This window comes from Mauremys reevesii, linkage group 16 (assembly GCF_016161935.1).
Source record: "Mauremys reevesii isolate NIE-2019 linkage group 16, ASM1616193v1, whole genome shotgun sequence".
Classification (NCBI taxonomy): Eukaryota; Metazoa; Chordata; order Testudines; family Geoemydidae; genus Mauremys; species Mauremys reevesii.
This window is the reverse complement of record NC_052638.1, coordinates 43,254,673-43,282,633: the sequence shown is the minus strand read 5'-3', so window position 1 is coordinate 43,282,633 and position 27,961 is coordinate 43,254,673. Positions and strand designations below refer to the sequence as shown.

Below are 27,961 nucleotides of genomic sequence, written 5' to 3'. Positions count from 1 at the left end.
GAAAGGCAGTGGACCTGTAGGAATTATTCATAAACTGCAGGAGCTGTGCAGTATACATTTATGTTAAACATGTCAAATCCGATTGAAATCATGCCTGCCAGCCCCATACTCCATAAACACACTTTTCTGCAACAATTTCCCAGCTCTCAGCAGCCCATTAATACCTCCTTTAATAGCAATTACCACAGATTCAAATAAGGGATGCTCCATTGCACTAACTGCTCAGGGTTAGGTGAGCATCATGAATTAAAAAAAAAAAATGATTTTTTTTCCAAAGTCCTTCAGGCTAGTCCTCCAGAAATATTTCATTTCAATCTATATTTTAAGTAGTGATTTTTAAAAAAAAACAAAAAACCACTGACGTACTGAAGTCCATACAACTGATAACATTAATAAAGTATTTCATATAGCAGGGTCACTTGAGGTTGAGATGTTCTCTGACATTTTATCAACATTATATATTTCATGTTTAAAAATAATAAAACAAAATTCTTTAAGTCCTGAATGGGTTTCCCTGGATATGACTCAGGACTCTCGGTGGAAACCAATGTGTCCGATATTAAACATTTACATCTAGGATTCATTCATATTTTCATGATTTGAAAATACGGTCAGGCAACAATTGCGGTTTTTTGCTTGTTTGTGATGAATCCGAAGTTAATCATGGAAACATGATTTATTCTTTGCTCAGAGGCTGAGATTTGAGAATTGTCATTCTTCTTTGGCACTAAAATTGGAAGAGCTTGAACATAAAGACAGACAGGTAGAAAGGACCTTCAGGACTACTCATGCTGCATCTCTTGAATGTGCAGAAGCTATTTAATCCCACTACTGTAATGAAAATGAAAAGCAAACAAGCCCAATCCAGGAACAGGAAACATTAGCAATGTGCTTCTAAACCAATAAATAATTGATTTTAAAAAAGCACAAACATTCTGAACTCCTATGAAAAGCTACTGACTGTTCAGAGTCATTGGCCATGCTCTGGGGTCTGCCATGCATACAAAGCATTTGGACTAGTGAGTGCAAAAAATGATAGAGCTTTTTTGTGCAACGTAATGAAAACCCATTTGTAATTTCATTGTGGCCCATTTTATGATTTTGCTTTTTGCCAAACCTTCTAGAAATGGCTGGATTCACATCAAAATATTCAAAAATTCTAAATTTTGATTTGAAAACTGATCATTATGCACAAAAGATGCTGATTTTTTTTGGGCGCGGGGGAGAATGTTACTTGAATATAGGACATTTTTATTCAAGAATAATTTGTTCTATTTACGAATTTTAAAAAAAGAAAATTTCACAGACTTGTTTTGAAACTGGAAATTTTTTATAAATTTGCAGTGAAACAGGGAAACCTAAAGTGCTGAGTCTTTTCTTTTTCATCGCAAATATCTTACAAAGGTTTCATTCTGGCACACCATGCTGAGTGGTTGAAGAAGGCCAACTGCAGTGTTGACTGACCACTGACATTTTTCACTCTGCTCCAGCAATAAAGCTAATAATGGTTATAAGTTACAGAGGATCTCACAGTGCTTTACTAAGGTGGGTAATCATTCAGTCTAGAGGTGGGAAACTGAGGCACAGAATGGTTAAGTAAATTCTGAAAGGTCACATAATGAGTCAGTGGAGGTCCTATTCTCTCCCTCCCCCTCTAAAGCTCTTTCTACTCCCTCCTTTCTCAATCACTGTGGATAACACCATCATACTCTCTGTCACTCAGGCCTGAAACATAGGCATTATCTCCTCTAAGTCTTCACATTTAGGCTGTATCTAAATCTTGCCAATTCTAAGATACCACCCCTTCCTACCTATTCATAGAGCTACAAAATTTCATCCAAGCTGTCATCATCTCACATTTCGATGCAACAGCCTTCTCTCTGGCCTTGAGAATGCAGTCTTGCTCTGCTCATATCCAGAACAGAGCTACGAAGGTAATTTTCCTAGCCCATTGCTTTGACCATGTCACTCCTCTATTTGCATCCCTCCACTTGCTCCCTCTTCTCTATAGCATCAAACATTAGCTACTTATTTTCAGTTTCAAGGCCCTTCATTACCTGCCCCTACCCAACATATCATCTCTCACTCGTTATCAAAAGGTGGACGCCTGCCTTGGATCAGATCATGAAGTCAGTCTGCCTTGTCCACTTGTTACATTTTTAAACATGCACCTTAACTCTTTTGCTGCCCCTCATGCTTAGAAGAAGTTCCCTTTAAACATCTGGAAAGCGATGTCCTTATCGTCCTTCAAATCCCTCCTCTAAACAATATTGTCTCAGCAAAAGGAATGAGGAATCCTTGTGGCACCTTAGAGACTAACAAATTTATTTGGGCATAAGCTTTCGTGGGCTAAAACCCACTTCATCAGATGCATGCAGTGGAAAATACAGTAGGAATATATATACACACACACACACACACACAACATGAAAAAATGGGTGTTGCCATACCAACTGTAACAAGGGTAATCAATTAAGGTGGACTATTAACAGCAGGAGGAAAAAAAAACTTTTGTAGCGATAAACAGGATGGCCCCTTTCAAACAGTTGACAAAAAGGTGTGAGTAACAGAAAGGGAAAAAATTAGCATGGGGAAATAGTTTTTACTTTGTATAATGACCCATCCACTCCCAGTCTTTATTCAAACCTAATTTAATGGCGTCCAGTTTGTAAATTAATTCCAGTAATGCAGTTTCTCACCAGCAACCACACACCACACAACAAAAACACTAACCCAGGAACCTATCCCTGCAACAAAGCCTGTTGCCATCTCTGTCCACATATATATTCAAGGGACACCATCATAGGACCTAATCACATTAGCCATACCATCTGGGGCTCGTTCACCTGCACATCTACCAATGTGATATACGGTATGCTATCATGTGCCAGCAATGCCCCTCTGCCATGTACATTGGCCAAAGCGGACAGTCTCTATGCAAAAGAATAAATGGACACAAATCAGACGTCAAGAATTATAACATTCAAAAACCAGTCGGAGAACACGTCAACCTCCCTACAGACCTAAAAGTCACAATTCTCCAACAACAACAAAAAAAAAACTTCAAAAAACAGACTCCAGTGAGAAACTGCAGAACTGGAATAAATTTGCAAACTGTACACCATTAAATTAGGTTTGAATAAAGATTGGGAGTGGATGGGTCATTACACAAAGTAAAAACTATTTCCCCATGCTAATTTTCCCCTACTGTTACTCACACCTTTTTGTCAACTGTTTGAAATGGGCCATCCTGTTTATCACTACAAACTTTTTTTTCCCTCTTGCTGATAATAGTCCACCTTAATTGATTACTCTTGTTATAGTTGGTATGGCAACACCCATTTTTTCATGTTCTCTGTGTATATATATCCTCCTACTGTATTTTCCACTGCATGCATCCGATGAAGTGGGTTTTAGCCCACAAAAGCTTATGCCCAAATACATTTGTTAGTCTCTAAGGTGCCACAAGGACTCCTAGTTGTTTTTGCTGGTACAGACTAACACGGCTACCACTCAGATTATTGTCTCATTGTTTCCTTGTATTCCCCCATCCATCTGTTGTCTCCTGTCTTATACTTAGACTGTAAGCTCACTGGAGCAGGGACTGTGTTTGTACAGTGGCTAGCTCAGTGGGTGCTGTGCATAACTACAGCTCCTAGGTGCTACCGTAATGCAAATAAACAAACAACATCAGGAACAGAAGCAGAGTCTCTTGACTTTCAGTCCAAAGCCCTGTTCACTGGCTCACGTGAGTGCTTGAACCTGCATTTCCCCCTTGCCCTGATCTTTCATTGTCTTCAAGGGGATTCTGGAAGCAGAACGGACTCAATTGTAAAATTACAATTGCTCTGTGTACCTACAGAGACAAGGTGGGCGAGGCAATATCTGTTACTGGACCTGCTTCTGTTGGTGAGAGGAACAAGCTTTCGAGCCACACAGAGCTCACTCACCTTGTCCCACTAATATCCTGGGACAACATGGCTACACTCACATTGCTATGCTGCTCCAGTAAGAAAAGGTTTCGGTGTTTCTCTGATTTGAAATAATGTGGGGTATTTTTATTATATGACAGAAATTAGGGCCCCAGTTCAACAAGGCACTTAAGCATGTGCTTAAATCCCACTAAACTCAGTGTCCCTGACCTTGCTACAGACTCTGGCCAGGGCAAGTCCAGTGCACCATTGGCTTCCTGGGGCTCTGTGGAAGCGCAGGGACCTGCCTATGTGGAGCCAGTTACAGCAGTGAGGCCTAACACACAATAGTTTATTTCCCTTTAGAGAATTTTTACACTAAGCAAAGCTTAGAGGTGCTATAAATTGGTTTTAGTATTTCTTGTTTACATGGCACTTATATCAAAGATGGGCTAGGAATTTCGCAGGAAAATGATAATACAAGGAGCCTCCCTTAAAAGTCCAAGTCCAACATTTAGATTTTGTGGGTGAAAAAAAAAAGTTTTACAAAACTAAGAAAATTATGTGAAAAAATTAAAATATATCACTGAAAACAATCTGAAAATTTAAACTGTCTCCTGCAGTGCTACGAATACCAACGTGCCAGCACTGTGAGATAATTTGGAATACATTAACATTTACAAATAGTTCGAATAGTCCTTTCAATGTGCTTCCCTTGCATTTGTTGACACTGAATTTCATTCATCTTCAATCTTGCTGCCCATTCACCCTGGTTGATGATGATTAATTATTTGTATTGTGGTCGTGTTTGGGGGCTCCAGCCAGTGGGCAGGGTCCCATTGTACTACTCTTTGTACAAATACTTAGCAAAAGGATGGTCCCTGCCCCAGAGATCTTACGGTTTAAGTAGGTCCCGTCTGGAGTTCCTCACAGTCTTCTCTAGCTTACCTAACTTTCTGCCACCAGCACGCCTGCCACCTGACCTTTGGCCCCATTTTCCTGTTATCAATAAATCAGACAACACTGTCTTATTATGGAACTTGGGAGCACTCCACTGTTAACCTTTTGCCATGGTGAAAACTAAACGTTTATTTCTTTTTTGTTAAGTATCAGAGGGGTAGCCGTGTTAGTCTGGTTCTGTAGAAGCAGCAAAGAATCCTGTGGCACCTTATAGACTAACAGACGTTTTGCAGCATGAGCTTTCGTGGGTGAATACCCACTTCTTCGGATGCAAGCAGTGGCTTGCATCCGAAGAAGTGGGTATTCACCCACGAAAGCTCATGCTGCAAAACGTCTGTTAGTCTATAAGGTGCCACAGGATTCTTTGCTGCTTCTTTTTTGTTGTATCTTAGTCAGTTTCTAATCCATGCCAGACTTTTACCTCTCTCCCTGGAGATATGCAGCCTCGCGGGAGGAGCTTTGGAAAAGGACTGTCGTCAGTTGGGTCTCCTTCAGGCACCATTTTGTTCAAGCTGAGGGAGACGAAGGAGGAGGACTGCGTAGAACAGATTCACAAACATTTCTGCATGCTCGTTGAGGCTTGTCTAGACTTGGAAAATGAGTCGTAATGTGTTAAAACAAAACCTATTTTCCCAGTCTTGACGTGCCCTTTGAAAGTGAAAGAATCAAAACTCTTCCTGGAGGTGAAAGCAGAGATCATAATGCCCAACCCCGGTAAGACTGTATGCACTGCAGAGACCTGCGGCCTTCAGCTGTGGTTCATTGAGAAGCAGCTGTAAACAGAACGGGAACTATACTGGAGATAACAGCCCGTGGAAGAGCTGTGCGCACTCTCGCTCTCTCTCTGTGCTGGCCACGAAAGACAGAGTCAATGGGGCCAAACATCTGTGTTTCTGTCTAGCTAGCTTGTGGAAGGGGAACATTTTAAGATCGGCAGCATAAACAACCCTAAGGGGGAATTGTTGAGTTCCTCTCTCTTTGCCAGGACAGAGCGCCAGAACTCCTCAGACTTGGATGCTGGGAAATGAGAATCCCCCTTAATTCCCCTACCTGCAAGTAACCAGAACTGGTCAGCACAACCATGCTGCCAAGGGGAACTGCTACCTGCCTGTGACCCTATTCCCGGGAGTGGCAGTGACCCTCAAACCGCTTATTTCTAATGAGCAGGGATTTTCCAAAGAGTGAGATTTTTCACTTCTCACAAGCAAAAACATGGTGTATTTTCAATCATGTTGTCAAAATTTTGTACAACTCTAGCAAAAAGTAAAAAAAGCAGTAAGTCTAGATAATACCTTGTCCTGCCATGAGTGCCGGGGACTGGACTAGATGACCTCTTGAAGTCCCTTCCAGTCCTACGATTCTGTGATTCTATGAAATAGCCTGATTGCAGGCTCTTCGGGGCAGGGGGAGTCTCACCGTTATGTTTGCACAGTGCACATCCACAGCACAGAAGCGGCTGGTCCGAGTCAGCTGACGGGCTCACAGGGCTCAGGCTGTGGGGCTATAGAACTGCAGTGCAGATGTTGGGCTTAGGCTGCAGCCCAAGCTCTGGGAGCCCATGAGCGGGGAGAAGCTCAGAGCCTGGACTCCAGCCTAAGCCTGAACATCTGCACTACAATTTTATAGCCCCACAGCCTGAGCCTTGTGAGGCCGTCAGCTGACTTGGGCCAGCCGCGGGTCTTTTACTGCAGTGTAGACGTGCCCGGGTGACACTGCAATACAAATAGCAAATGGTGAGAAAACAAACTAACCTTCTGTCAGTCTCACTAACAAAGTGTTAGCAACAGCCGTGTTGATGGTGTCACCTGAATAGACTTTTTAAGCAAAGCAACAGTTTGCTTTGCCTGTAACTTTCTGTTCCCCCCCCTTGTCTTTCCTGCTAATTTGCAGAATGACCACATAACTCAGGACTTGCCATTTTCGTGACCTCCTTTCCCATCATGCCATGTCTCTAGAAAACACTTTGGGATAGGGACTCTCATAACTGTTTGTAAAGCCCAACACACTTTTGGGCACTGAATTAGGAACTTCAGGCAGGAGGAGGAGGCTGGAAGGGGACATATTTTCAGTAAAAACATGAACTAACGAGGAAGTTTAATAGATGGAAGTTGAAATATCTGTTTGAAAATTGTATGGAGTTTGTAAGTCCCTCTTCAAATAAAATCAAACGGCAGAAATATGAAGGCCCAGATTTACAGAGCTGAACAAGGCATCAGCTGAAGTGCCCTTACAAGCCACTCTGACCATCTATCTACCCTCAAGGCTAGCTGGACTTGGGGTAGAAATGGAAGCAAAACCCACCTGTCCATTTGTTCTGGTCCTTGTCACCGTCACTCTCTTGCTCTTTACTAGGCTCTTCTGGATCAGCGGGTGTCTCATTCAGCCCTTCCACATCTTCAACCACCTCTTCTAAAATGTAAAAAGTAAAGGGGAAAAAATAAAAGCAGAAGTAGAGAAAGGAGTGAGTCTCTCACTCAAAGAGCTCAGCAGCAGCTAATTTTGTGGTGTCAGTATAGAACCTAGCTTCCAGTGGTTCCAATTCCCCTCTCCCAGGACTACTTTGTGATAGGAACTGCCCAAAGGACCTGGCTAAACTGACAGATGATGGTTTGAGTTCCTTCACATTCATGAACTAGGACTGCTTGGTTATTTTCTATGATGTCTGGGGGTCCTCAGAACCTACAGTGCTAGTAGTTTCTTGCACGGTCAGTTCAAGCTACTCTGCTGAGGACCAATCTCAGACAGATTTCCACCCACCCACATTTCAGACTGCAAGCACCCAACTGTTTGGGTCATTTCAAGAAACAAACACCCTCAGTCTCAAGGCTGGATGTAATTTCAATAGAGCTCAAACAAAGCCCAGTGAAATTCTAGAAACAGGGAAAGGAGTGCTGTGGTCACTGCTTCCCTTTCCAGGGATGTCCTGTTCTCCGTAATTGGGAAGAGTCTTTGTTTGGCAGACAGGAGTGTGTACCTACAACACACCTGGCAGAATTTACTTCAAAGTTTCAACATTTCCAGTCCTGGATGTGGCTGGACCTTTTCTGCCAACAACCTGACCTTTGTATATCCCACAAGATCCCATAAGGTGGGAATTACTCACATTTACCCAATATTAATCCCCACAGGAAAACATATAAGGACTATTTCCAGGAACAGTCACTTCTCTAGACAACAGGCTGCAGCACTTCACGTGGTGAAAAGAAACCTGCTGCCTGAGTGAAGGAGAAATTTAAGAAAAGCGAGAGTCCCTAGGGAAACGTACCATTTGGGGAAGTGAACTGAGGACCTTGCCCCTCCTATGCAGTTCACAACCACTGACAAAATTCCAGCAGGGTCATTTACTAGCCAAAAATGATCTCCAAGTCTAAAGAGAATTTCTTTTAAGTTGTACAACCCTCTCCTCTCTGCGCACATATAATCCGAGAAGAGGAAATTGCTGAAACAAAATGGAGGATATGGAAATACATGCACCATCTTTTCTAGGTCCAGCCATGCTTGGCCATCTTGCTTTTATTTATTCAGACTTTCAACAAGATTATCCAACAACTGGATCATAAAGTTAGTCTTGAAATGGTGAAATATTTCTTAAAGCAACACAGTTCAATTAATTCTAGCCAAGCTCCCTTGTTCTCTACAAACATACTTACCTGCCCTTTAAATACACATACACAGTCCATCAGATACTATGGTGATGGGAGCCATAAAAGCAGGTATTAATCCACAACAGAGGACTCCATCAAAAGAACTCTAAGCACTGACAGGCCCACGTTGAATATGAAATAACTGGGACTTCAGACAGAAGTCTGAAACTGTCCCCAGCTCACAGAATCCAAACAAGCTAGTGAGAAATAGCAGCCTTTCCAATGGCTTTAGCAAAGAGGAACAGTCTCACCAAGGCTTTGTCTACACTACACATCTTTTAGTAACACGGCTGTGTCAACACAACCCTGTCACTAAAAGTCAGGCAGTGTAGCTTCTGTTTGTTGGCACTTTTGCTGACAAAATACAGCGCTCCTGCTGACAATCCGTTGTTTAAACTGACACTTGCCATGGCAAAACTTGTGTGGGAGGGAGGGAGGGCGGAGGGGAGGGGTTGCACCTCTGAGTGACACACACGAACAATTAGTTTGCAGCAAGCTGGAGTGTGAAGCTTGCTGCAGACTAGCTATCTGTATGGTCCCTACTGATGCATATTAGGAGTTCATTAATGTGCTTTGATCTAGTCCTCTTTGACACAGTAGGGTTCACAAGAACACTTGGCCTGTGGCAGGCTATGCAGGGCAGATTCACATCCTTGTTTGTGGTGAACTAAATGTTAATGTAGACAACCTTTACTACCAATAGAAAAGGGAATACTCTGACATTGGATTGAGGGGACGAGAAGCGAATATGCTTTTTTTGCATTTCTAACAATTTATTTTTTCCAGGCAATCAAAAAAGAGAGTGAATGTTAGCAGGACTATTAGGTTCATTAAGGAGGAATTCTAGTAAGGAGTCTCATGGGTGAGTTCACAGCACCACCTCTGGTAAAAGGTGGGTCAGTCACTAGGGCCTGAGGATCACTTGCCCTGTAACTGAAGGTTACCACAGGGAAACAAGCCACCATCCAAGCAACATAAGCTTCCAGGAATGGAATGGTTCATGTGCAGCTTTCACCAGCTCGATCAGGAGTACATTAGTAGCCACTTGCAAAGGGGGCTTTTTAACAAGGGGTTTCAAAATTGACTCTGACAAGGGGCTGCAAGTACCGGTGTTGACTTTGGCCTGACTGCCCCACACTGTGAACTTTCTCCACTTGGTGCTCTAGGTGCTGCTGGTTGAACACAAGCCATTTGCTTGAAGGTACAATTTTCAAAAACTTCTATATGACTTGGCCCAAGTTCTATCGACTTCCAGTGGAGACCCAGGCTCATAAGTGACTATGGCTCTTTTGGAAATAGGACTGAGGTACTTTGGAAAATGCTCCCTGCAAGGCCTATGGATAGAATGGGTAGCACATGATGTCTAACAGAGCGCATGGCTCATAATCTACCCCACTACCACTGCTCTGCAGGTCAACATTCTTTAGAGCCGCGAGAGTTGCAGGTGTCTTGTTCTGGGAAGCTCAGACTCCCAGTGTAAGATGTCTGGTGGATGGTATCCTTCGACAAAGACATTTTTCAGTGATATGCAGAAAATTACAATACTACAAATGATTGATGCAGAAATGGTCTCCTTGTGGGCTGAGCAGCAGGGAATTTGCTGGAGGGAAGAACTGTGGAATCAGCATTTGGATTCATAGTTAGGAACTGAAATTCCTTAATTCCCCTCACTTCAGGGAAAAACTGAGAAAAATTCATCTCTTTGTTACTGCCTAAGAGAAGCTGTAAGCCAAGGTGTGGAGAAGGTTTCTGTTTAATTGGGGAAGCAGGGATAAAAAGCAGGAGTTAAAAAGTTAACTGATTTTATGGTCTTCATTAAAAAAATATTTGAATATCAAGTCTTTGCTTTTTTTCTGTCCCAAATTAACATTAACCATAGTGACTGGTTCCAAGACACCCCAGTGATACACAGACTAGAACTGCTTAACTAGACAGACAAGGAAGTAGCCTATGATCCTCCTGGTAAAATAAAGTGTGCACTTCCTCTCAGCTCCTCAAAGCATCCCCAGCCCCATTTCACAGAACAGAAAACTGAGGCACAGACAAGGTTGGTGACTTGCTCAAGGTTAAATAGGGGGGCCAGTGACAGCCAGAAATATAAACCTTGGTCTCCCATCTCTAAGTCCTCTGCTCCAGCCAACAGACACAAACACATTTCCCTTATTTCTGAAAGAGGAAAGAGAAATGTACTAAAAAAACTAAAGCCTTCCTCAGCTACAATGAAGCTGCAACATCCTCCGTAGCTAACAAAGATAAGCCTGAAGTGCTAGAGCCTTCATGCAATTCCACCTGAGACCTAGAGGTGTCACCATCTGCATGGAGAGGAAGAAGGGGTAGCCGGCCGCTGGATTCAGACACTGTCTGGGCTGCCTAAGCTGAGCATGTGGAAATAATATACGTCTTCAAGTGAACTGTCTGGTTCTGGGGAAATAAAATAGGACATTCATAAGCAGTTACACCGTCTGTCTTTATACCATCATCATCAACAACAACAAGGGGGAAAAAGAGCTCTTTAAATGGATGAAAGCCCAGGCAGACAGTAACCGGGAAAATGTGAGCTATGAATACCAATAAAGGTAGAAAAATGATTTTAAAAGAAGGATACAAACTGCAAATTCCTCTCCCCTGCTCAGCGCCCAGCCCCACTGACGTGAAGGCAGTTTGTTTTATTGGTCAGCTACTTAAAAAGAAAGCTACCAGACAGTAACGTGTAGTAGGAATTACCAAGTCCCTGTCACTAGAAAGCTTGCTCTTCTGAGAGCCAAATCATGTCTGCTTCCTTCTGCCTCAACCAGAGCTTTCTGATCCAGGAACGGGATGAGGCTGCAGAACTGATTTTCCTACTCACAGGACAGAATTTTTGTGAACTTTGGTTGCTTTTAAATAGGAGAGGTGGAGGATAAAACACCGAGGGAGATATTCTTCCATTTGCTGGCACAAGCCTCTTCTGGACCCCAGTGGTTCATTTGGTCCCCTGCACAGACTGGGGCAGCCCTGACCACTGTCTTAAGTTGGCTCCCCTGTTGGAATGACCCCTATGCACCAAAGCAGGGGTGCAGAATCACTGGAGCATAAGAATGCTCCTGTCTTGTCTCCTCCCATCCATGACACAGCCCCTCCCCTCCTTCATCCCACCTTGGAATGCTCCGTGCACGGGGAAGTTCCAGCAATGGTGGAGCTGAGATCTACCACTCTAGTAGTATAGCCCAGGGGTAAAGGAGCAGGTTCACAGCTCCCCACAGCCCCTTTCCATCTGGTATTTGTAAAGGTGCAGATACCAGATCTGCATGTTGGGTAGTTATCATAGGCTTCAGGGTATATACTGATCATCTGGACAGTCAGGAAGGAGCTTCCCTCGGTTTCCCGTGCAGTACTTCATAACTAGCTACTAGATGTACTACTGTTGGGTTTTTCACCTTCTTCTGGAGCAGGTGGACCGCAGACCAAATCCAGACCACCAGACACTTTTGAATGGACCCCAAAATCTTTTTCTTTACTTATTATTGTTACATTTTATTATTTTCTCTGGAGTCTGGATCTTGACTATACCTTGACCACAAAATTTGGACCTTGACACAAAAATAATTGACTACCTCTGTCTGAAATATCAGGAATTGTCCACTAGCAGAGTTAAGATATTAGACCAGAGTTAAGACCAATGATTTGATCCAGTTTTTAATGGCAAGGTGGCTCTTTTCAACATAGAAAAGAGCAACACCCAAATGCCAATGTAAAAAAGAAACGGGGTCTTTTCTTCCTTCCCAAGCACCTATTTCAAAATTCTCTCTCTGATGAGGTCTCTGCATCTGGTGTGCCCAAGTGACTGTTTCAACATAGCTGTTCTCTGAGATGGAAGAGAAACACCTGTAAACATTTGAGTCAGGGCTTTCGCATCCTTCTTTCCTCTTGCATTTCATGGGGCATATCACTGAAGAAACAAGGCCTTGTTGATGTGGAGGAGGCTGCTCTTAAGAACGGCCATGCTGGGTCAGACCAATGTTCCATCTAGCCCAGTGTCCTGTCTTCCGACAGCGGCCAATGCCAGGTGCCCCAGAGGGAGTGAAGAGAACAGGGAACCATCAAGTGAGCCATCCCCTGTTGTCCACTCCTATCCCCCTTTTCTCTTGAACTCTCAAGAGCAGTAACACTGAAGGGTTTTGATGTGTAGTTTCCTTTCATTAGAATTGGCTAGAATATCCTCACGTAAGATTGTACTCATGCTATAGTCACACTTCAATGGCAAGACAGAGCTGACCCTTCTGTTGAGCTCAGCCAGACAACAGGAGAGCCCTGCAGCTGAGGGGAATGCTCCCCTCCTCTAGGGCAAGAGTGTCCAGTGCCAAACCCCTAAAGACAGCCTAGTCCTCTGATTAGTTAGGGGCAAAAGCCCCTGTAAAAACAACAAAGGCGCTTGTGTGACCTTATACTAGCAAGTACTTGCCATACTTGGTGCCCATTCCCATCCGCTGCTTTCACTTGTTCACGACTTTCTGATGCACCTGAAGTTTGAGTAAAAGCTCACTGGTCACTTTGTGCCTGAAGCACCCCCCTAAATTTTTCCACTTGAGAAAAAACAAAAACAAACCAACACTTGTCCCCTTTTCCCCCAGGCTTATAACTGAAAGCCAGCTTGGCTTCGAGCCTTCAGTCATGGCCATGCAGATCTCTGAGAGAAGATTGCGTCTTTGCTGAGTGTCTGAAGAGTCAGTGACATTCTAAGCTGGAGACATCTGCTCAGCTTGTTAGTCTAATTAAGTCCCACTCACTTTGTGACCAGGGCGCATGCACCCCAAACAGGAGACACAGGGGATGCTATGCTGCGTGAGGAAGCTCACCTGCAGCACTGCGTGAGGGAACCTCTGCACCTTCTGTATGTCTCAGAGAAGCTCTATGCTGGTTCTCTCATTTACAGGAGCAGAGCAGGGTGTGCTGAATCCAGGATGACAGAGCCACCCCAGCGAGTGCTGTTTAATCTGCAGTCTGGGGCCTTAACAAATAGCATTGAGGGGCTGTAGCTGCTATTCCTGTGCATTAGCTGGAGTAGAGGGCACGGGGAGGGTATGGCTGTGCTGTGGCCCCAGGCTGCAAAGTGGATTTCCCCAAGCCCTGTACATGTCAGGGTTTACGAAAGTTATGTGAATTTCACCCTTCCTAGGCAGAGGAACTGGGGCAGACTCGGGCTGCTGCTAAGCAATTTGCATGAGAGAGATTGAGTCTCAGTGAAACACAAACAATAAAATCCTCCCATGAGCCCCAGTGCCTTAACACGATCGCCAAGGCACCCAGTGCCTTAACAAACACGATCCCCCAAGGCACCCAGTGCCTTAACACAACCCCCGAACCCCTCAGTGCCTTAACACGATCCCCTGAGCCCCCCAGTGCCTTAACACCCCTGAGCCCCTCAGTGCCTTAACACGACCCCTGAGCCCCTCAGTGCCTTAACACGACCCCCCGAGCCCCTCAGTGCCTTAACAAGACCCCCAAGCCCCTCAGTGCCTTAACACGACCCCCGAACCCCCCAGTGCCTTAACACGCCCCCTGAGGCACCCAGTGCCTTAACAAACACGATCCCCCAAGGCATCCACTGCCTTAACACGACCCCCGAGCCCCAGTGCCTTAACACGATCCCCCGAGCCCCCCAGTGCCTGAACACCCCTGAGACCCACTGCCCTAATACGACCCCAAGCCCCTCAGTGCCTTAACACGACCCCCGAACCCCCCAGTGCCTTAACACGAGCCCCCGAGCCCCCCAGTGCCTGAACACCCCTGAGACCCACTGCCCTAACCCGACCCCCGAACCTCCCAGTGCCTTAACACGACCCCCCGAGGCACCCAGTGCCTTAATACGACCCCCGAACCCCCCAGTGCCTTAACACGCGCCCCCGAGGCACCCAGTGCCTTAACACAACCCCTGAGCCCCATGGGCTTAACACGATCCCCCGAGGCACCCAGTGCCTTAACACGACCCCCGAGCCCCTCAGTGCCTTAACACGATCCCCCGAGCCCCGCAGTGCCTTAACACCCCCGAGCCCCACTGCCTTAACATGACCCCCGAGACCCTCAGTGCCTTAACATGATCCCCTGAGCCCCCCAGTGCCTTAACACCCCTGAGACCCAGTGCCTTAACACGACCCCCAAGCCCCTCAGTGCCTTAACACGACCCCCCGAGGCACCCAGTGCCTTAACACGACCCCCCGAGGCACCCAGTGCCTTAACATGACCCCCGAGGCACCCAGTGCACACTGGGTGCTATATAAATAAACATACTTAGAACAATTTTATAAATCCCTGAGAATGGGCTTATACCAAGAGCACGGTCAGGAGCTGTAATTACAGAGCGGCAGGAATGCTAGGAAATCTGCTCTTCAGAATTTTGAAATCCACCCCAGTGCAAATTCCCAGGATGGGTCTTTTCTTCCTTAGTGAATAAATCATTTCAGACAACAGCATTTCCTTTTAATTTGAAATTAAACTATTCACTAAAGAGAAGGAGCAGAGGAAAAGCAGTTTGGAAAATTTAAGTATCTTCTGACCTCTGCAGAATTCAGAATATCCCTGAGCCTAAAGTAGTGAGAATGTGCCTCTGTCCCCAAACATCCCAGAACAAAATGTATCACTTCTGCCCATTCCAAAACCCAGACAACAAAGCTTAAAATCAGAGCAGAGAGAAGTCACCAAATCCCTACTGGAAGTGTGCCAGTCTCCTCAGCTCTCTCTTCCTCTCAGCCTTATTTCCTTAACAAACGGACATCTCTGTTGCAAAAGGATGAGGGATATTTCTTTGGGGGACATGGGGAGAAGGAACTGAAATAGAGTGTTTGCCTCCCCTCCCTCCGGCAGGCTCAAGAGCTGAGAAACATTAGCTGTCATGAACCACAATCAAATCAGGTTTGAAATATTTAGCAGTGGCTTGGAAAATGCAATGGTGCAGCTCTGACAGGCGAGATGTGCACAGACACCCATTTTCCATTATAATGGAAATATCAAGCCTGTTCTGAATATGTATAACCCAGAAAAATGTATTGATTTTTCATTCGGCATTAAAAAAATGAAATACCCTGCAGCTGTCAAAAGCCCTTTGTTAAAAGCTCATCTTCCTGGAATGAGGTTTACCAGAAACAAGTTTTAATTGTACACAGAGCATCTTCTGTGAAACAAAAAGGATGCGTGTCATCCCCACCCCCATGGACCTGAGAGCTGGCCTACCTCTGGCAGCAGTGACACTGCCTAAATTGGCAGCAGCAGGCTAGAGCTATCCACTCCACGTGACAGTGCGTGTGCACGCGCTTACCATCCCTAGACTTGAAGGGAGACATTTTCACACAGCCGTGAACATGCAATGGTGGCAGCAAGGGCAGGGAAATTTCAGATGAGAAGGTCAGGGTAGCCCTGCCCTTCCCTTCCCAAGTACACATGCACCGATGGATGCTGCAATCCAGTTAGCTCTCACAAATGAAGCAGAGTCAGGGCAGGTCAGCACTCAAGGCCCTCAGCTCCCGCCACGTGAATTATTGTCATTTTCTCTCCTTCTGGAACTTGGCCCCCACATGCCATGGATCTCGGATGGCCCACAGGAGGCCAGGGTCCTCTGTGCCCATCTTGTCACCTCCGCCACAGACATGTGGTATACTAGGGGCTCTGACTATGACTCCCCAACTCAGGGTTTTTAGTGAGCTAGAGGTGGGCCTGCCCTCGTTAGCATTGGCTTTCATGCAATTGCCCCACTAATTGTGTGCATGTGGGGGGGGATGGTAACAATACCATGGAGAGGACTGTCCCTCTGGCCAGCTGAATGAATCCCTGGGAAGAAGCTCTAGGGGAGACTGTTGTGGGGTAGGCGCAAAGCACAGTGAAAGGCTCGGTTTGCGTTCCAGGCCATCTCCCACATGCCAGCTGTGCTTTGTCCTCTGAAGTCGCAAGTCCAGAATGGGACATTTGGGCTTTGGCTAGGAGCACTGCAGGGACACCTAGATGCAGCAGGACGCATTGCTGACAATTCAGAAGGGTGCACTCTTCCCTCGGAGTGCGTAATAGGGCTAATGGGGCAATGTCTTTCATATAAGCCTTAGAACCAAGCCTCTGGCTGCTTGTTGTTATTAAACAGCCAACAGCATGTGAAGCAAGAGGGGGGTGTTATCCTGGGAACCTAGCCAAATCTCAACTTGGAGAATAACCAAACAGCTACCTACATTCCACCTGCAGCTTCACATGACGAAGGGATTTCTAAACCACTGGTGCTATCGTTTTGTGCTGTTCAAAAGCTGCTGGGCCTCACCCCAAGGGTGGGTAATGGGATTGCTCGCTGTAGTATGGCTATCATCTTAGAATCTTTCAGGATGCAAGAAAATTTATGAATCCAAATTGTTACACACACTGACCATGCATTTCTAAGTGGCAAGTGTTTCAAGGGACTCACTTCCACACCCTGCTTTACATCAGCAAGAGAAGAGGAAATAGGGACAGGTCTGTTACTGGAGCTCTCCATGGCCTGGGTGACTGCAAGCACAGATATAGGGAGCAAGTCTGTCGCTGGAGTCCTCTGGCCTTTTTATTCGTGGATTAGAGTATCAAGCCTTCAGCCTTTGTAACCTTTGATTTGACTGTGAACAGGCATAAGTGACCAAGATTCCGCATTCAGAGAGCAGCATCCTGAGAATAATTTGACTAAGTGCTGGTGACAGGGCCCACCAGAAGACAGTTCTCCACATGCCCTGAGCTGCAGATTAGCTGCACATGAAGCAGACACAATTCAGCTACTTGGAAAGGTGCATAAATCCAATTTCCAGCCCTTTGGCAGCAATCTCACCTCAATGCCCCAAGCATGTGGGGTGGAGTGTCAGGGCGCCATGGTCGGGGGGCGGGGGGCGGGGTGCTGCGCAGCAGCATAGGGGTGTGTACTGCCAGTGTAGAGTCAGAAGCTGCTCCTAGCTGGAAGGGAGTGCTGCGTACAGGGGGTGCCCAGATTTCTCCTGGCTTCCTCCTAAAGAGGAACATGGAGGGGGGAGGCAAGCGGTGACACACAGATACTGCTCTCCCCAACGTTCCTCTGCACCTCCTTAGGGGCATGTGTGTGGGGGGAGTGAGGAGCAATACCAGGCGCTCCATACATCCAGGTCAGTTTCCCTATGTGGGTGCAGGAGGGGTGTGCAGGGGTTAGGGACGATGGGGGCACAGTGCAGGGGTGAGGGTGTGGGCGGTGCAATGGGAAGAGGCACCCAAAGGGCGAGGGGAAATGGGGGGGCACCATGCCTATGGGGGCCAGGGGCGCCAAAATCCAAGTTCAGCCAGGGTGCTGTTTTCCCTAAGGCTGGCCCTGCAGAGCATTGCCTGCTGTTGGAGGAGTTGGTCACACTGGAGCCATTTCCCTCCTCGGGCACAAACATACACGAGGATGCACACGACGGCTCAAAGACATTGTGTGGTGCTTTCTTGAGTGCGTCACTCTGCACCTGTGCTACGCAAAGGAGAAGCAGGGCCCAAGGTGATGGGAGGGAAATACCGGGGTCCAGAATGTGAGGAGTGATTCATGGGGCTCAAATCTTAGAGCAATGGGCTGGTTGGAGTGATTCCTAACCATTTAGCACGGAGCCTCAGGATGTAATAAAAAATCCTTCTGTTGATCTTGGGTTAATAACTTTATTTCTGGGGCAGCCCTGGGCAAAGGGTACGTCTGTGCACAACACACTGAGGAGGAGTAAGGAGAATGCCAGCTACAAGTTAAAAGCACATAACGCCCAACTGAAAAACAGCCCCTAAAGGCCTGTCCTCCAAGCTGAAGCCTTGTACCTGGCTTTCCTGCAGCAACCTAGCAAGCATGCAGGCAGAGAACACTGAAGACAGGCGGCAAGCGCAGACAAACAGGTATGTTTGTTGTTGAACACTTTGGATTTTGCCTTTTGCAGGGAGAAACTCTGACCGACGTGGACACTTCTGACAGGGCTGCCGGGGTCATTTTATTTTAACATACGACAAAATAGACAAGGCCTTCGACTCTCCCCTGACGTGCTTCTCACTAAAGGAAAGCAGGCTGGCCTTCTTCCAGCACACATTTGCATCTCTCCCTTTTGCATTAAAACATCTTTTTAATTAGTATGATCATTATTTTCACCAATCAAATCCATTGCCTCATTTACTAAATCCAGCTGGGGGTCCCAGGCCTGGAGAGCCACAAGAAATGCATGTGGTTGAAAAATGCTAGCAGCAAGAGGAGCGCTGCACAAAAAGCCATTCCGCTAAAAACTTGATCCTAAAATTATTTACTCCTCTGCCCGTGGATTCTGCCAACAGGCTGGAGCAACAGAGAGGCAGAGACTCCGGCATGGTTCGGGGGATAACTGGAGAAGAGACCATGTGTGTCTTTGCATGCAGTAGTGAGGAGCTTACCACTGTTTACAGAAACAAGAAAAAACAGGAGTTTAGACAAGAATGAGAAGCTTGCCTGTTCCATAAGGCTGCAATTACTGCTAGCGAAGGAAGAGGCGGCCGTCTAACCCTCAGGAGAAATATAGCATGAGGAGGAAATTTCAGCACCTTTGCCTTTTAATTTCAGTTTGTTGTTAGAGAGTTTGGACCAATCCTGCCAACACTTACACACATGTTTAGCTTTAAGCATGTGAGGCATCTCATTGACTTCAATGGATCTGGGCCACAGACAGCTACGTGCTGAGAATGAACGGTTAAAGAGTCTGTACTACTTTGGAAACCTACAAGTTGGACAGGAATTTAGCTCTGCAGAAAAAAAAAGAAAAATCACACTAGAAAACAGTTCTGCAAAAAGAAGGCCTGTTTCCAAACTACACAAAGTCAGCAATGCTCCCATTTCAGTGTCACTCACTGAACACCATGTTTACACAACAGGAAAAGGGCCAGTTAGTTATTTGAACTCATCATATCCTACAAAAAAGTATTTAAAACACAGGAGATGAGGCATTACATACAAAACTGTCTAAAAGTAGTTGAAACAAAATGAGCTGGGCTACTTATCTTCTTGGCCAGTGGTCCAGAGACAGATCTAGTGACACTGTAAAGGAAACTAACAAAAACGGGAGACATTTTTTTCTTCAGTTTATTTTTGAGGGTTCATTATAAATACACCTGATTGTTTCTAAAGATACTTTTGAATAATTTAATTCCACTTTAAAAAAGAAAAAGCTCAACAATCAGTTCTCTGAGATGGCCCCAGCTTTCTTGTACACTGAACTAAGTTTGAAGTCAGTAGAATCCAATAGGGATTTGTCCCCTTGAATTTCAGCAGAACTAGAATTGTTGCTATTATTTTCACACATGAAATGCAAAAAAAGGCAATATCCCTGAACATATTTGTAGTGGAGCGTGATGGAATTGTGTTGTCATTTATGGGAAATAATCACAAGCCCATCTCTCCCTTCTCCCTCCCCCCGCACCATTTTCCAGTCCAAATAACCATGAAAAATTACACTTCAGTGTCAGGAGGACAACAAAGGAGGGGCTTTCTCCTGCGGCTTGACAGCTTTTCAGGGTTTTTTCCTTTCTTTGGACAAAATCTACCTTCTATTCTATTTCATTTGAAATGTGATCTAACAAATGCATCTTGACAAGTTCCTTTCTTTTAAATAGTATTTTGCACAGTTTAACCTAGCTCTAAACCGGAATCAGCTGCAAAGGGGAATCATGCAAAACAGAAACCAGCACCAAAAGAAACAAAACAAAAGAAAGCCCCAATCCAGCTCTTTGGGTCTGGAGAAAAAGGAAAGTTCAGCCCCAGAGTGGAGACAAATGGGGGGGGGTTAGGAAACAAAGAGGAAAGCACTGGAAGGGAAGAAAAAGGTGAGAAGAGGCAGGGAGGAGTTATCAGAAGGAGATGGCGAGGGAGTGAAAAAAGGCAATGGAGAACCTGCCAGAGGCCATGCTTTTTAGAAGATGGGAGCCAAACTCCTGCAGCGGAGGGGGGCAAATTCCATTTTAAATTGTGCTGTGGGCCGGTGTACTGTTTAGGGTATAAACTCCACCAGAGCGGTCCTTTGGGGCCATCTGCCTGTCCCAAGTCAGGGTAAAGGAGGAGGGTTAGGCGTGGGGCTAGCAACCCCACCCCGTAAAAAAATCAATTTGCTACAGAAATGCCAACAATAGAGTTAACAGAGGCTTTTATCCTGGAAAAAGAAGGGTCTTCAATTCGAAGACGCATGACGTTGGGTGGTGAAAGCCGCGAGGAAGCCATTAAGCCGATCACCCTTCTTGCAACCAGAAGGATTACCATCGGCACCTGGAACATGAGGACCATATACGAATCAGGAAAGACGGCGCAGGTTGCAGTAGAGATGAGGAGCAACAACCTGACCCTACTAGGTATTAGTGAGACAAGATGGACACAAGCTGGACAGAGGTGACTGTTGACAGGAGAGCTGTTGCTGTATTCCGGACATGAAGAGAGCGATGCACCTCATACACAGGGAGTAGGCTTCTTGTTGTCTAAGCAGGCACAGAGAGCACTGATTGGTTGGGAGGCACACGGCCCCAGGATCATCACAGCATCCTTCAGAACTAAAATGAAGAGGATTAAGATGAATGTTGTTCAGTGCTATGCCCCAACCAATGACAGCGAAGAGGAGGACAAAGACCACTTTTACAATAGACTTCAGAAAATATTAGAGACTCTCCCAGACAAAGATATCACCATTCTTATGGGAGACTTCAATGCCAAAATTGGACCTGACAATACAGGATACGAACAAGTCATGGGGACCCATGCTCTGGGAGAGATGAGTGAGAATGGAGAGAGATTTGTGGATCTGTGTGCATTTAACAACCTGGTCATAGGAGGCAGCATCTTTCCTCACAAGCGGATCCACAAGAGTACTTGGGTATCGCCAGCAGGCACGACAGAAAACCAGATCGACCATGTCTGCATTAGCAAGAAGTTCAGAAGATCTTTACAGGACGTTAGAGTTAGAAGAGGAGCAGACACAGCGTCCGACCATCACTTAGTGGTGGCCAGATTGAAGCTGAAGCTGAAGAAGAACTGGATAGACGCGTCAGATAGAAGAACGAAGTACAACGTCAGCCTTCTGAAGGACCAGAAGATCAAGGAAGATTTTGGACTGACACTAAAGAATAAGTTTTCAGTACTACAGGATCGGTCTGAGGAAGATGAAGACAGTGTACTCAACAGATGGCAGAAAGTGAGAGACACACTTAGGTTAGCATACCAGGAAGTGCTTGGAATTAAGAAATACCAGCAGAAAGAGTGGATTACAGCAGAGACCTTGACTAAGATAGAAGACAGAAAGAAGAAGAAGGCAGCAGTTAACAACAGCAGGACTAGAGCAGCAAAGGCCAAAGCTCAAAAAGAGTATGCTGAAGCTCACAGAGTAGTGAAGAGGAGTATTAGGAAGGATAAGAGAGATTATGTGGATGGACTGGCAGCAGAAGCGGAGCAGGCAGCATACAGCGGCAACATGAAACAGCTGTATGACACCACCAAGCGACTGTCTGGAAAGTTCAGCAAGCCAGAACGTCCCGTTAAAGACTAGCAGGGAAAGTCTATAACAGGAATAGAACAACAGATGAATAGATGGGCGGAGCACTTTGAGGAACTCCTGAATAGACCAGCACCACCAAATCCACCAGACATTGATCCAGCCAACGAGGACCTTCCAATCAATTGTGACAAACCAACCAGAGACAAGATCAGAAAAGCCATCACCATGATGAAGAACAGGAAGGCGGCTGGACCTGACGATATTCCAGCAGAGGCCCTGAAAGTAGATCTGGATGCTTCAGTGGAAATGCTGTACCCCCTTTTTGAGAAGATATGGGAAGAAGAAGCGATTCCGGCAGACTGGAAAGAGGGATACCTCATCAAAATCCCTAAGAAAGGAGACCTTAGCAACTGTGCCAACTACAGAGGAATCACACTTCTGTCGGTGCCTGGGAAGGTCTTCAATCGAGTCCTCTTAGAGAGAATGAAGGATGTAGTTGATCCACAGCTACGAGATGAGCAGGCAGGCTTCCGGCAGAATAGATCATGCACGGACCAGATAGCAACGCTCCACATCATAGTCGAGCAGTCTATGGAATGGAACTCCTCGTTGTATATCAACTTTGTTGACTATGAGAAAGCGTTCGATAGCGTGGATTGAGAGACCCTCTGGAAGCTCCTTCGGCATCCCAGCAAAGCTGGTCAACTTGATTAAGAACGCATATGACGGCATACACTGTAGAATGATCCATGGAGGGCAGCTCACAAACAGCTTCCAGGTACGAACCGGAGTCAGACAAGGATGTTTGTTGTCACCATTTCTCTTTCTCCTCGTCATTGATTGGATTATGAAGACATCCACTTACGAGTGTAGGAACGGAATTCAGTGGACGTTGTGGACCCAGCTTGATGACCTGGACTTTGCCAACAACCTTGCACTCCTTTCACACAGCAAACAGCAGATGCAAGAGAAGATCAACGTAGTGGCAGCCACGTCATCACAAGTCGGCCTCAACATCCACAAGGACAAGACCAAGATCCTCAAGATTAACTCCATCAGTAATGACCCAGTCACACTGAATGGAAGCCCCCTGGAAGAAGTGCAGTCCTTCACCTACCTAGGCAGCATCATCGACCAGCAGGGTGGCACAGACGTAGACATCAAAGCAAGGATTGGTAAGGCAAGAGCAGCCTTCCTACAGCTCAAGAACATCTGGAGCTCCAGAGAGCTATCTTTGGCAATAAAGATTCAACTGTTCAATTCCAACGTGAAACCAGTCTTACTGTATGGAGCTGAAACCTGGAGGACAACTAAAACAACCACTAGGAAGATCCAGACCTTCATTAATAGCTGCCTTAGAAGAATTCTTCAGATCCGCTAGCCAGACACCATCAGTAACATCCACCTCTTGGAGAGGACTCGTCAACCTCCAGCAGAGGAATAAATTAGAAGAAGAAGGTGGGGCTGGATAGGACACACACTACGCAAGCAGCCAACCAACATCACCAGACAGGCATTGCGGTGGAACCCCCAAGGCAAGCGGAAAAGAGGCCGTCCAAGAAACACCTGGCAACACGATCTTCATGCTGATTGCACAAAAATGGGCTATACCTGGAACCAGTTAGAGCAAATGGCCCAGGATAGAGGACTCTGGAGATCTGTTGTTGGCGGCCCATACCCCGACTGGGGTGACGGGCATGAATGAATGAATGACTATGGTATAACTAATCTACTCCGCTCCAACAAACGAAGCCATCTGCAGTCCCATAAAGCAATTTTTAAATGACTCCTGGCATTGCTATTGTACTGACAGCTTCAGAAGAAACAGAACAGAACAACAGGACAAAGGAAAAACAAGGATAAAATTAGCAAGCTTCAACTCATGCAAGCCCAAGTGCGTCCACAGGTTCCTCTCTTTGGGGAGGGGCTCTCTTCGGAAAGATGCCCTGGGAGCTGCCTGCTAACCACAGAGAAGAAATGATGACATCCTGGCGGATGAGCTGCTCCTTTTTTCAGTTTGGGTTAGTGGCACTAGCAGAGTATTAGTAATTGCTTTTCCCCTTCTACTAACAAGCTTTTCAGCAGAGGAATGTTCCAGCTTCCTGCAGCCAATGGGCCCTTTCCTTTCTCTCTGCCTCTCCCAGTTCCAAATAATCAAAAGTGACTGCAATTTCAGCCCTGCCTCTCTGGTATCAGCTGCACCAAGAGAGGTCACAGAATGTCAAGTGAGCCCTCTCCATTTGCCTTCACACCACCAGTCCCAGCCTGCAGCATCACTCCACAGCAGATGACAGCACAAGAATCCCAGGAACTGCTAAAAAGCAGCCAAACCCCAAAACAACTAATTTATGGAAGGCAGAGTGGGCAGCGGGGCTTGGCGCAGACTTGGGGAAAGTGGTCCTGTTAAGATGTTTAACTAAGTGGAGATTGGGGCTGTTTTAAAATGAACCATATGCTGATTCTGTTACCACACACGCTTATGGTGTCGCACAGAGGCGCTGCCTCTGCTTCCCTCCTGGTCTTCCACCAATCCACCAAGACTCCAACACCTTCAGGCTGAGGTGACTTAGCCCACCTGCTAGGCCATGAACATGTATGATCCCTTCCAGGAGGCTCATAATCCAAACTAAACATAAAGACATGTAAGCTCTTCTGTAAGAACACTAGTACTGCCAGACTGGGTCACACCAAAGGTCCATCTTGCCTAGTATCCTGTCTTCCAACAGTGGCCATTGCCAGATGCTTCAGTAGGAATGACCAGAACAGGGCAATTAACAAGCAATCCGTCCTGTTGTCCAGTCCCAGATTCTGGCACTCAGAGGCTTAGGGACACCCAGAGCCTGGGATTGCGCCCCAACCATCGTACTTTTTAACCTGTTACTGATCCATGAGAGGACCTTCCCTCTTATCCCATGACTGCTTACTTTGCTTAAGAGTCTTTAGCGTGGGACCTTGTCAAAGATTTTCTGAAAGTCCAAGCATACTTTATCAATTGGATCACCCTTGTCCATATGCTTGCTGACACCCTGAAAAAATTCTAATAGATTGGTGGGGCATGATTTCCTTTTACAAAAGCTGTGGTGACTCTTCCCCAAGCATACTGTGTTCAGCTATGCACCTGATAATTCTGTTCTTTGCTATAGTTTCAATCAATTTGCATGGTACTGAAGTTAGGCTGATCAGCCTGTAATTGCCAATACTGCCTCTGGAGCCTTTAATAAAAATAGGCGTTACATTAGCTATCCACCAGTAATCTGGTACAGAGGCTGTTTTAAATGATAGGTTACACACCACAGTTCGTAGTTCTGCAATTTCAGATTTGAGTTCCTTCCGAACTCTTGGGGGAATAGCATCTGGTCCTGGTGACTTATTACTGTTTCATTTATCAATTTGTTCCAAAAGCTCCTCTAATGACACCTCAATCTGGCACATTTCCTCAGATCTGTCACTGCAAAAGAATGGCTCATGTGTGGGAATCTTCCTCACATCCTCTGTTGTGAAGACCGATGCAAAGAATTCATTTAGCTTCTCCGCAACGGTCTTGTCTTCCTTGATGCTCCTTTGGCACTTTGCTTATCCAGTGGCTTCCTTCTTTTGATGGTACTTTATTTTTTGTTGCTCTTAGTTTGTGTCTCTTTTGCAGTTGCTCTTCAAATTCTTTTTCTGCCTCTCTAATTATACTTTTACACTGGACTTGCCAGAGTTTATGTTCCTTTGGATTTTGCTCGGTAGGGTTTGACTTCCAATTTTTAAAGGATGCCTTTTGGCCCCTAACTGCCTATTTTACTCTACTGTTCAGCCATGGTTGTATATTTTTGGTCCTCTTACTTTTTAATGTTTTATTTGGAGTATACATTTAGTTCAAAGCTCTATTATGGTGTTTTTCAATAGTTTCCATGCAGCTTACAGGCATTTCACTCGTGACTGTTAATTTTAATTTCCATTTAACTAGCTTCCTCATTTTTGTGTAGTTCCCTATTTTGAAGTTAAGTGCTACTGTGGAGGGTTTCTTTAGTATTTTCCTCCTACATGGACATTAAATTTAATTACATTATGGTCACTATTACTGAGCGGTTAAGCTATATTCACTTCTTGGACTAGATCCTGTGCTCCACCTAGGACTAAATCAAGAATTGCCTCTCCCTGTGTGGTTTCCAGGGCTAGCTGCTCCAACAAGCAGACATTAATGGGGTCTAGCAATTTTATATCTGCATCCCATCCTGCGGTGACATGTATCCAGTCAATATGGGAATAGTTGAAATCCCCCATTATTATTGGGTTTTCTGTTTTTGTAGCCTCTCTAATTTCCCTGAGTATTTTCACAGTCACTGCCACCATGCCAGTCAGTTGGTCGGTAGTATATTCCTACTGCAGTGGTTCCCAAACTGGGGTTCATGAACCCCTGGGGGTTTGCAAAATGTTACAGGGGGTCCTTGGGAAAAAATTCCCTAGTGGCGGACAGAGCTGTTCCTAGGGACCCCGGGCAGCCCGGAGCCAGCAGCCCGGAGCCCCTGGACGTCCAAGAGCTAAGCAGATCAAAGCAAGCCTGTCTATCACACTGGGGAGACTTAAACTTCAAGACTCCTTATAAGAAATGGAAAGGGAAGTGGATATATTTTGCTGTTTTTAAAATTAAATCGGCAGTTAGTCTTGTTTTTTAAATTATTATGAAGAACAAGTTTAAGCTTTGTTGTAATGTGTGTTCTTTGCCTAGACTGCTCAAGAGCCGAATGCGTGTGTAGGAGGAACTCTTTGAGTTGGCTTCTTAAATACCTTCCTGCTGTTTCACATCTGATACTCCTTGATGAAACAGGAGCCTTGTCTTAGAACAGGCTTATTCAAAGTGATACAAGCTACGAAAGTGAGATCTTGGAAGCGTGTTGCCATTTTCATAATGTAATAAAAATACTGTCATGATAAATAATAATGAATAATAGTGTGTAATAAGCATGTCATAAAAACAAATTTTATATTTCCAAGATCACTGCTTTGATAATTTATACTCAGGTAAAAGGAGAAAATCCCTGGAAATATTCATTTTCAGGAGCGGGTTCGCAAGACTTGACATTTTAGTGAAAGGGGTTCACAGGTTGTTAAAGTTTGGGAACCACTGGCCTACTGTAATAGTCTTATTATTCAAGCTTGGGATTTCTATCCAGACAGATTCTATGGCACTGATTGATCCATTTAAGATTTTTAGTATATTTGACTCTAGGCATTTCTTTCACACACAGTGCCATTCCCCAACTAATGTGACCTACTCTGACATTCCTATACATTTTTTTACTCTGGTATTACAAGGTCCCATTGATTAGCATTGTTCTACTTAGTTTCTGTGATGCCTATTATATCAATATCCTCATTTAATACCAGGCACTCAAGTTCATCATCTCAGTATTTAGACTTCTCGCATTTGTATACAAGCATTTATAAAATTTGGCAATATTTAGTTGTCTGCCTTTATGTGACATAAGTGACTGGAATTCTCTTTCGTTTGACTGTTTTCCTCAGTTCTTACATAAAATCTGTCAACTTTTATCCTCTGCTCTGTACTAGGCTATAGAGAATCTTCATTAATAAACCCTCCCCTTAAGGGATGTCTCTGCCATGTGCTCCTTTGCAGCTGTCAGCTTAACCCCAGCCTTTAGTTTAAAACTCCCCTACCACCTTTTTAGTTTTACATGCCAGCAGCCTGGTTCCATTTTGGTTTAGGTGAAGCCCATACTCCCTGTTTAGGCTCCTCCTTTCCCAAAAGGTTCTCCAGTTCCTAATAAACCTAAATCCCCCTTCCCAACACCATCATCTCATCCGTGCACTGAGCCCCGGCAGTTCTGCCTGGCCTGCATGTGGATCTGGAAGCATTTCAGAGAATGCTACTACAGAGGTCCTGGACATTAATCTTGTACTTGGCAGCCTACGTTTGGCCTCCAGGACTCTCTCCTACCTTTCCCTACGTCACTGGGGCCTACATGTACAACGACCACCGGCT

General features: G+C 45.4%; 1 protein-coding gene across 18 annotated transcripts in view; it reads right to left on the bottom strand.

Annotated features, from left to right (window-relative positions):
* Window positions 1-27,961, bottom strand: part of ZFHX3 (zinc finger homeobox 3) — a 1,205,541-nt gene that overhangs the window by 47,807 nt on the left and 1,129,773 nt on the right. For 17 of the 18 annotated variants that reach the window (XM_039503280.1, XM_039503282.1, XM_039503284.1 and 14 more), the window contains 2 exons: window positions 7,173-7,280; window positions 4,860-4,910 (listed from right to left, as the gene is read on the bottom strand). In XM_039503280.1, the coding sequence (XP_039359214.1) occupies window positions 4,860-4,910; window positions 7,173-7,280 (159 nt within the window). The remainder of the gene's footprint in view (window positions 1-4,859; window positions 4,911-7,172; window positions 7,281-27,961) is intronic. The other variant, XM_039503289.1, reaches the window with a different exon arrangement.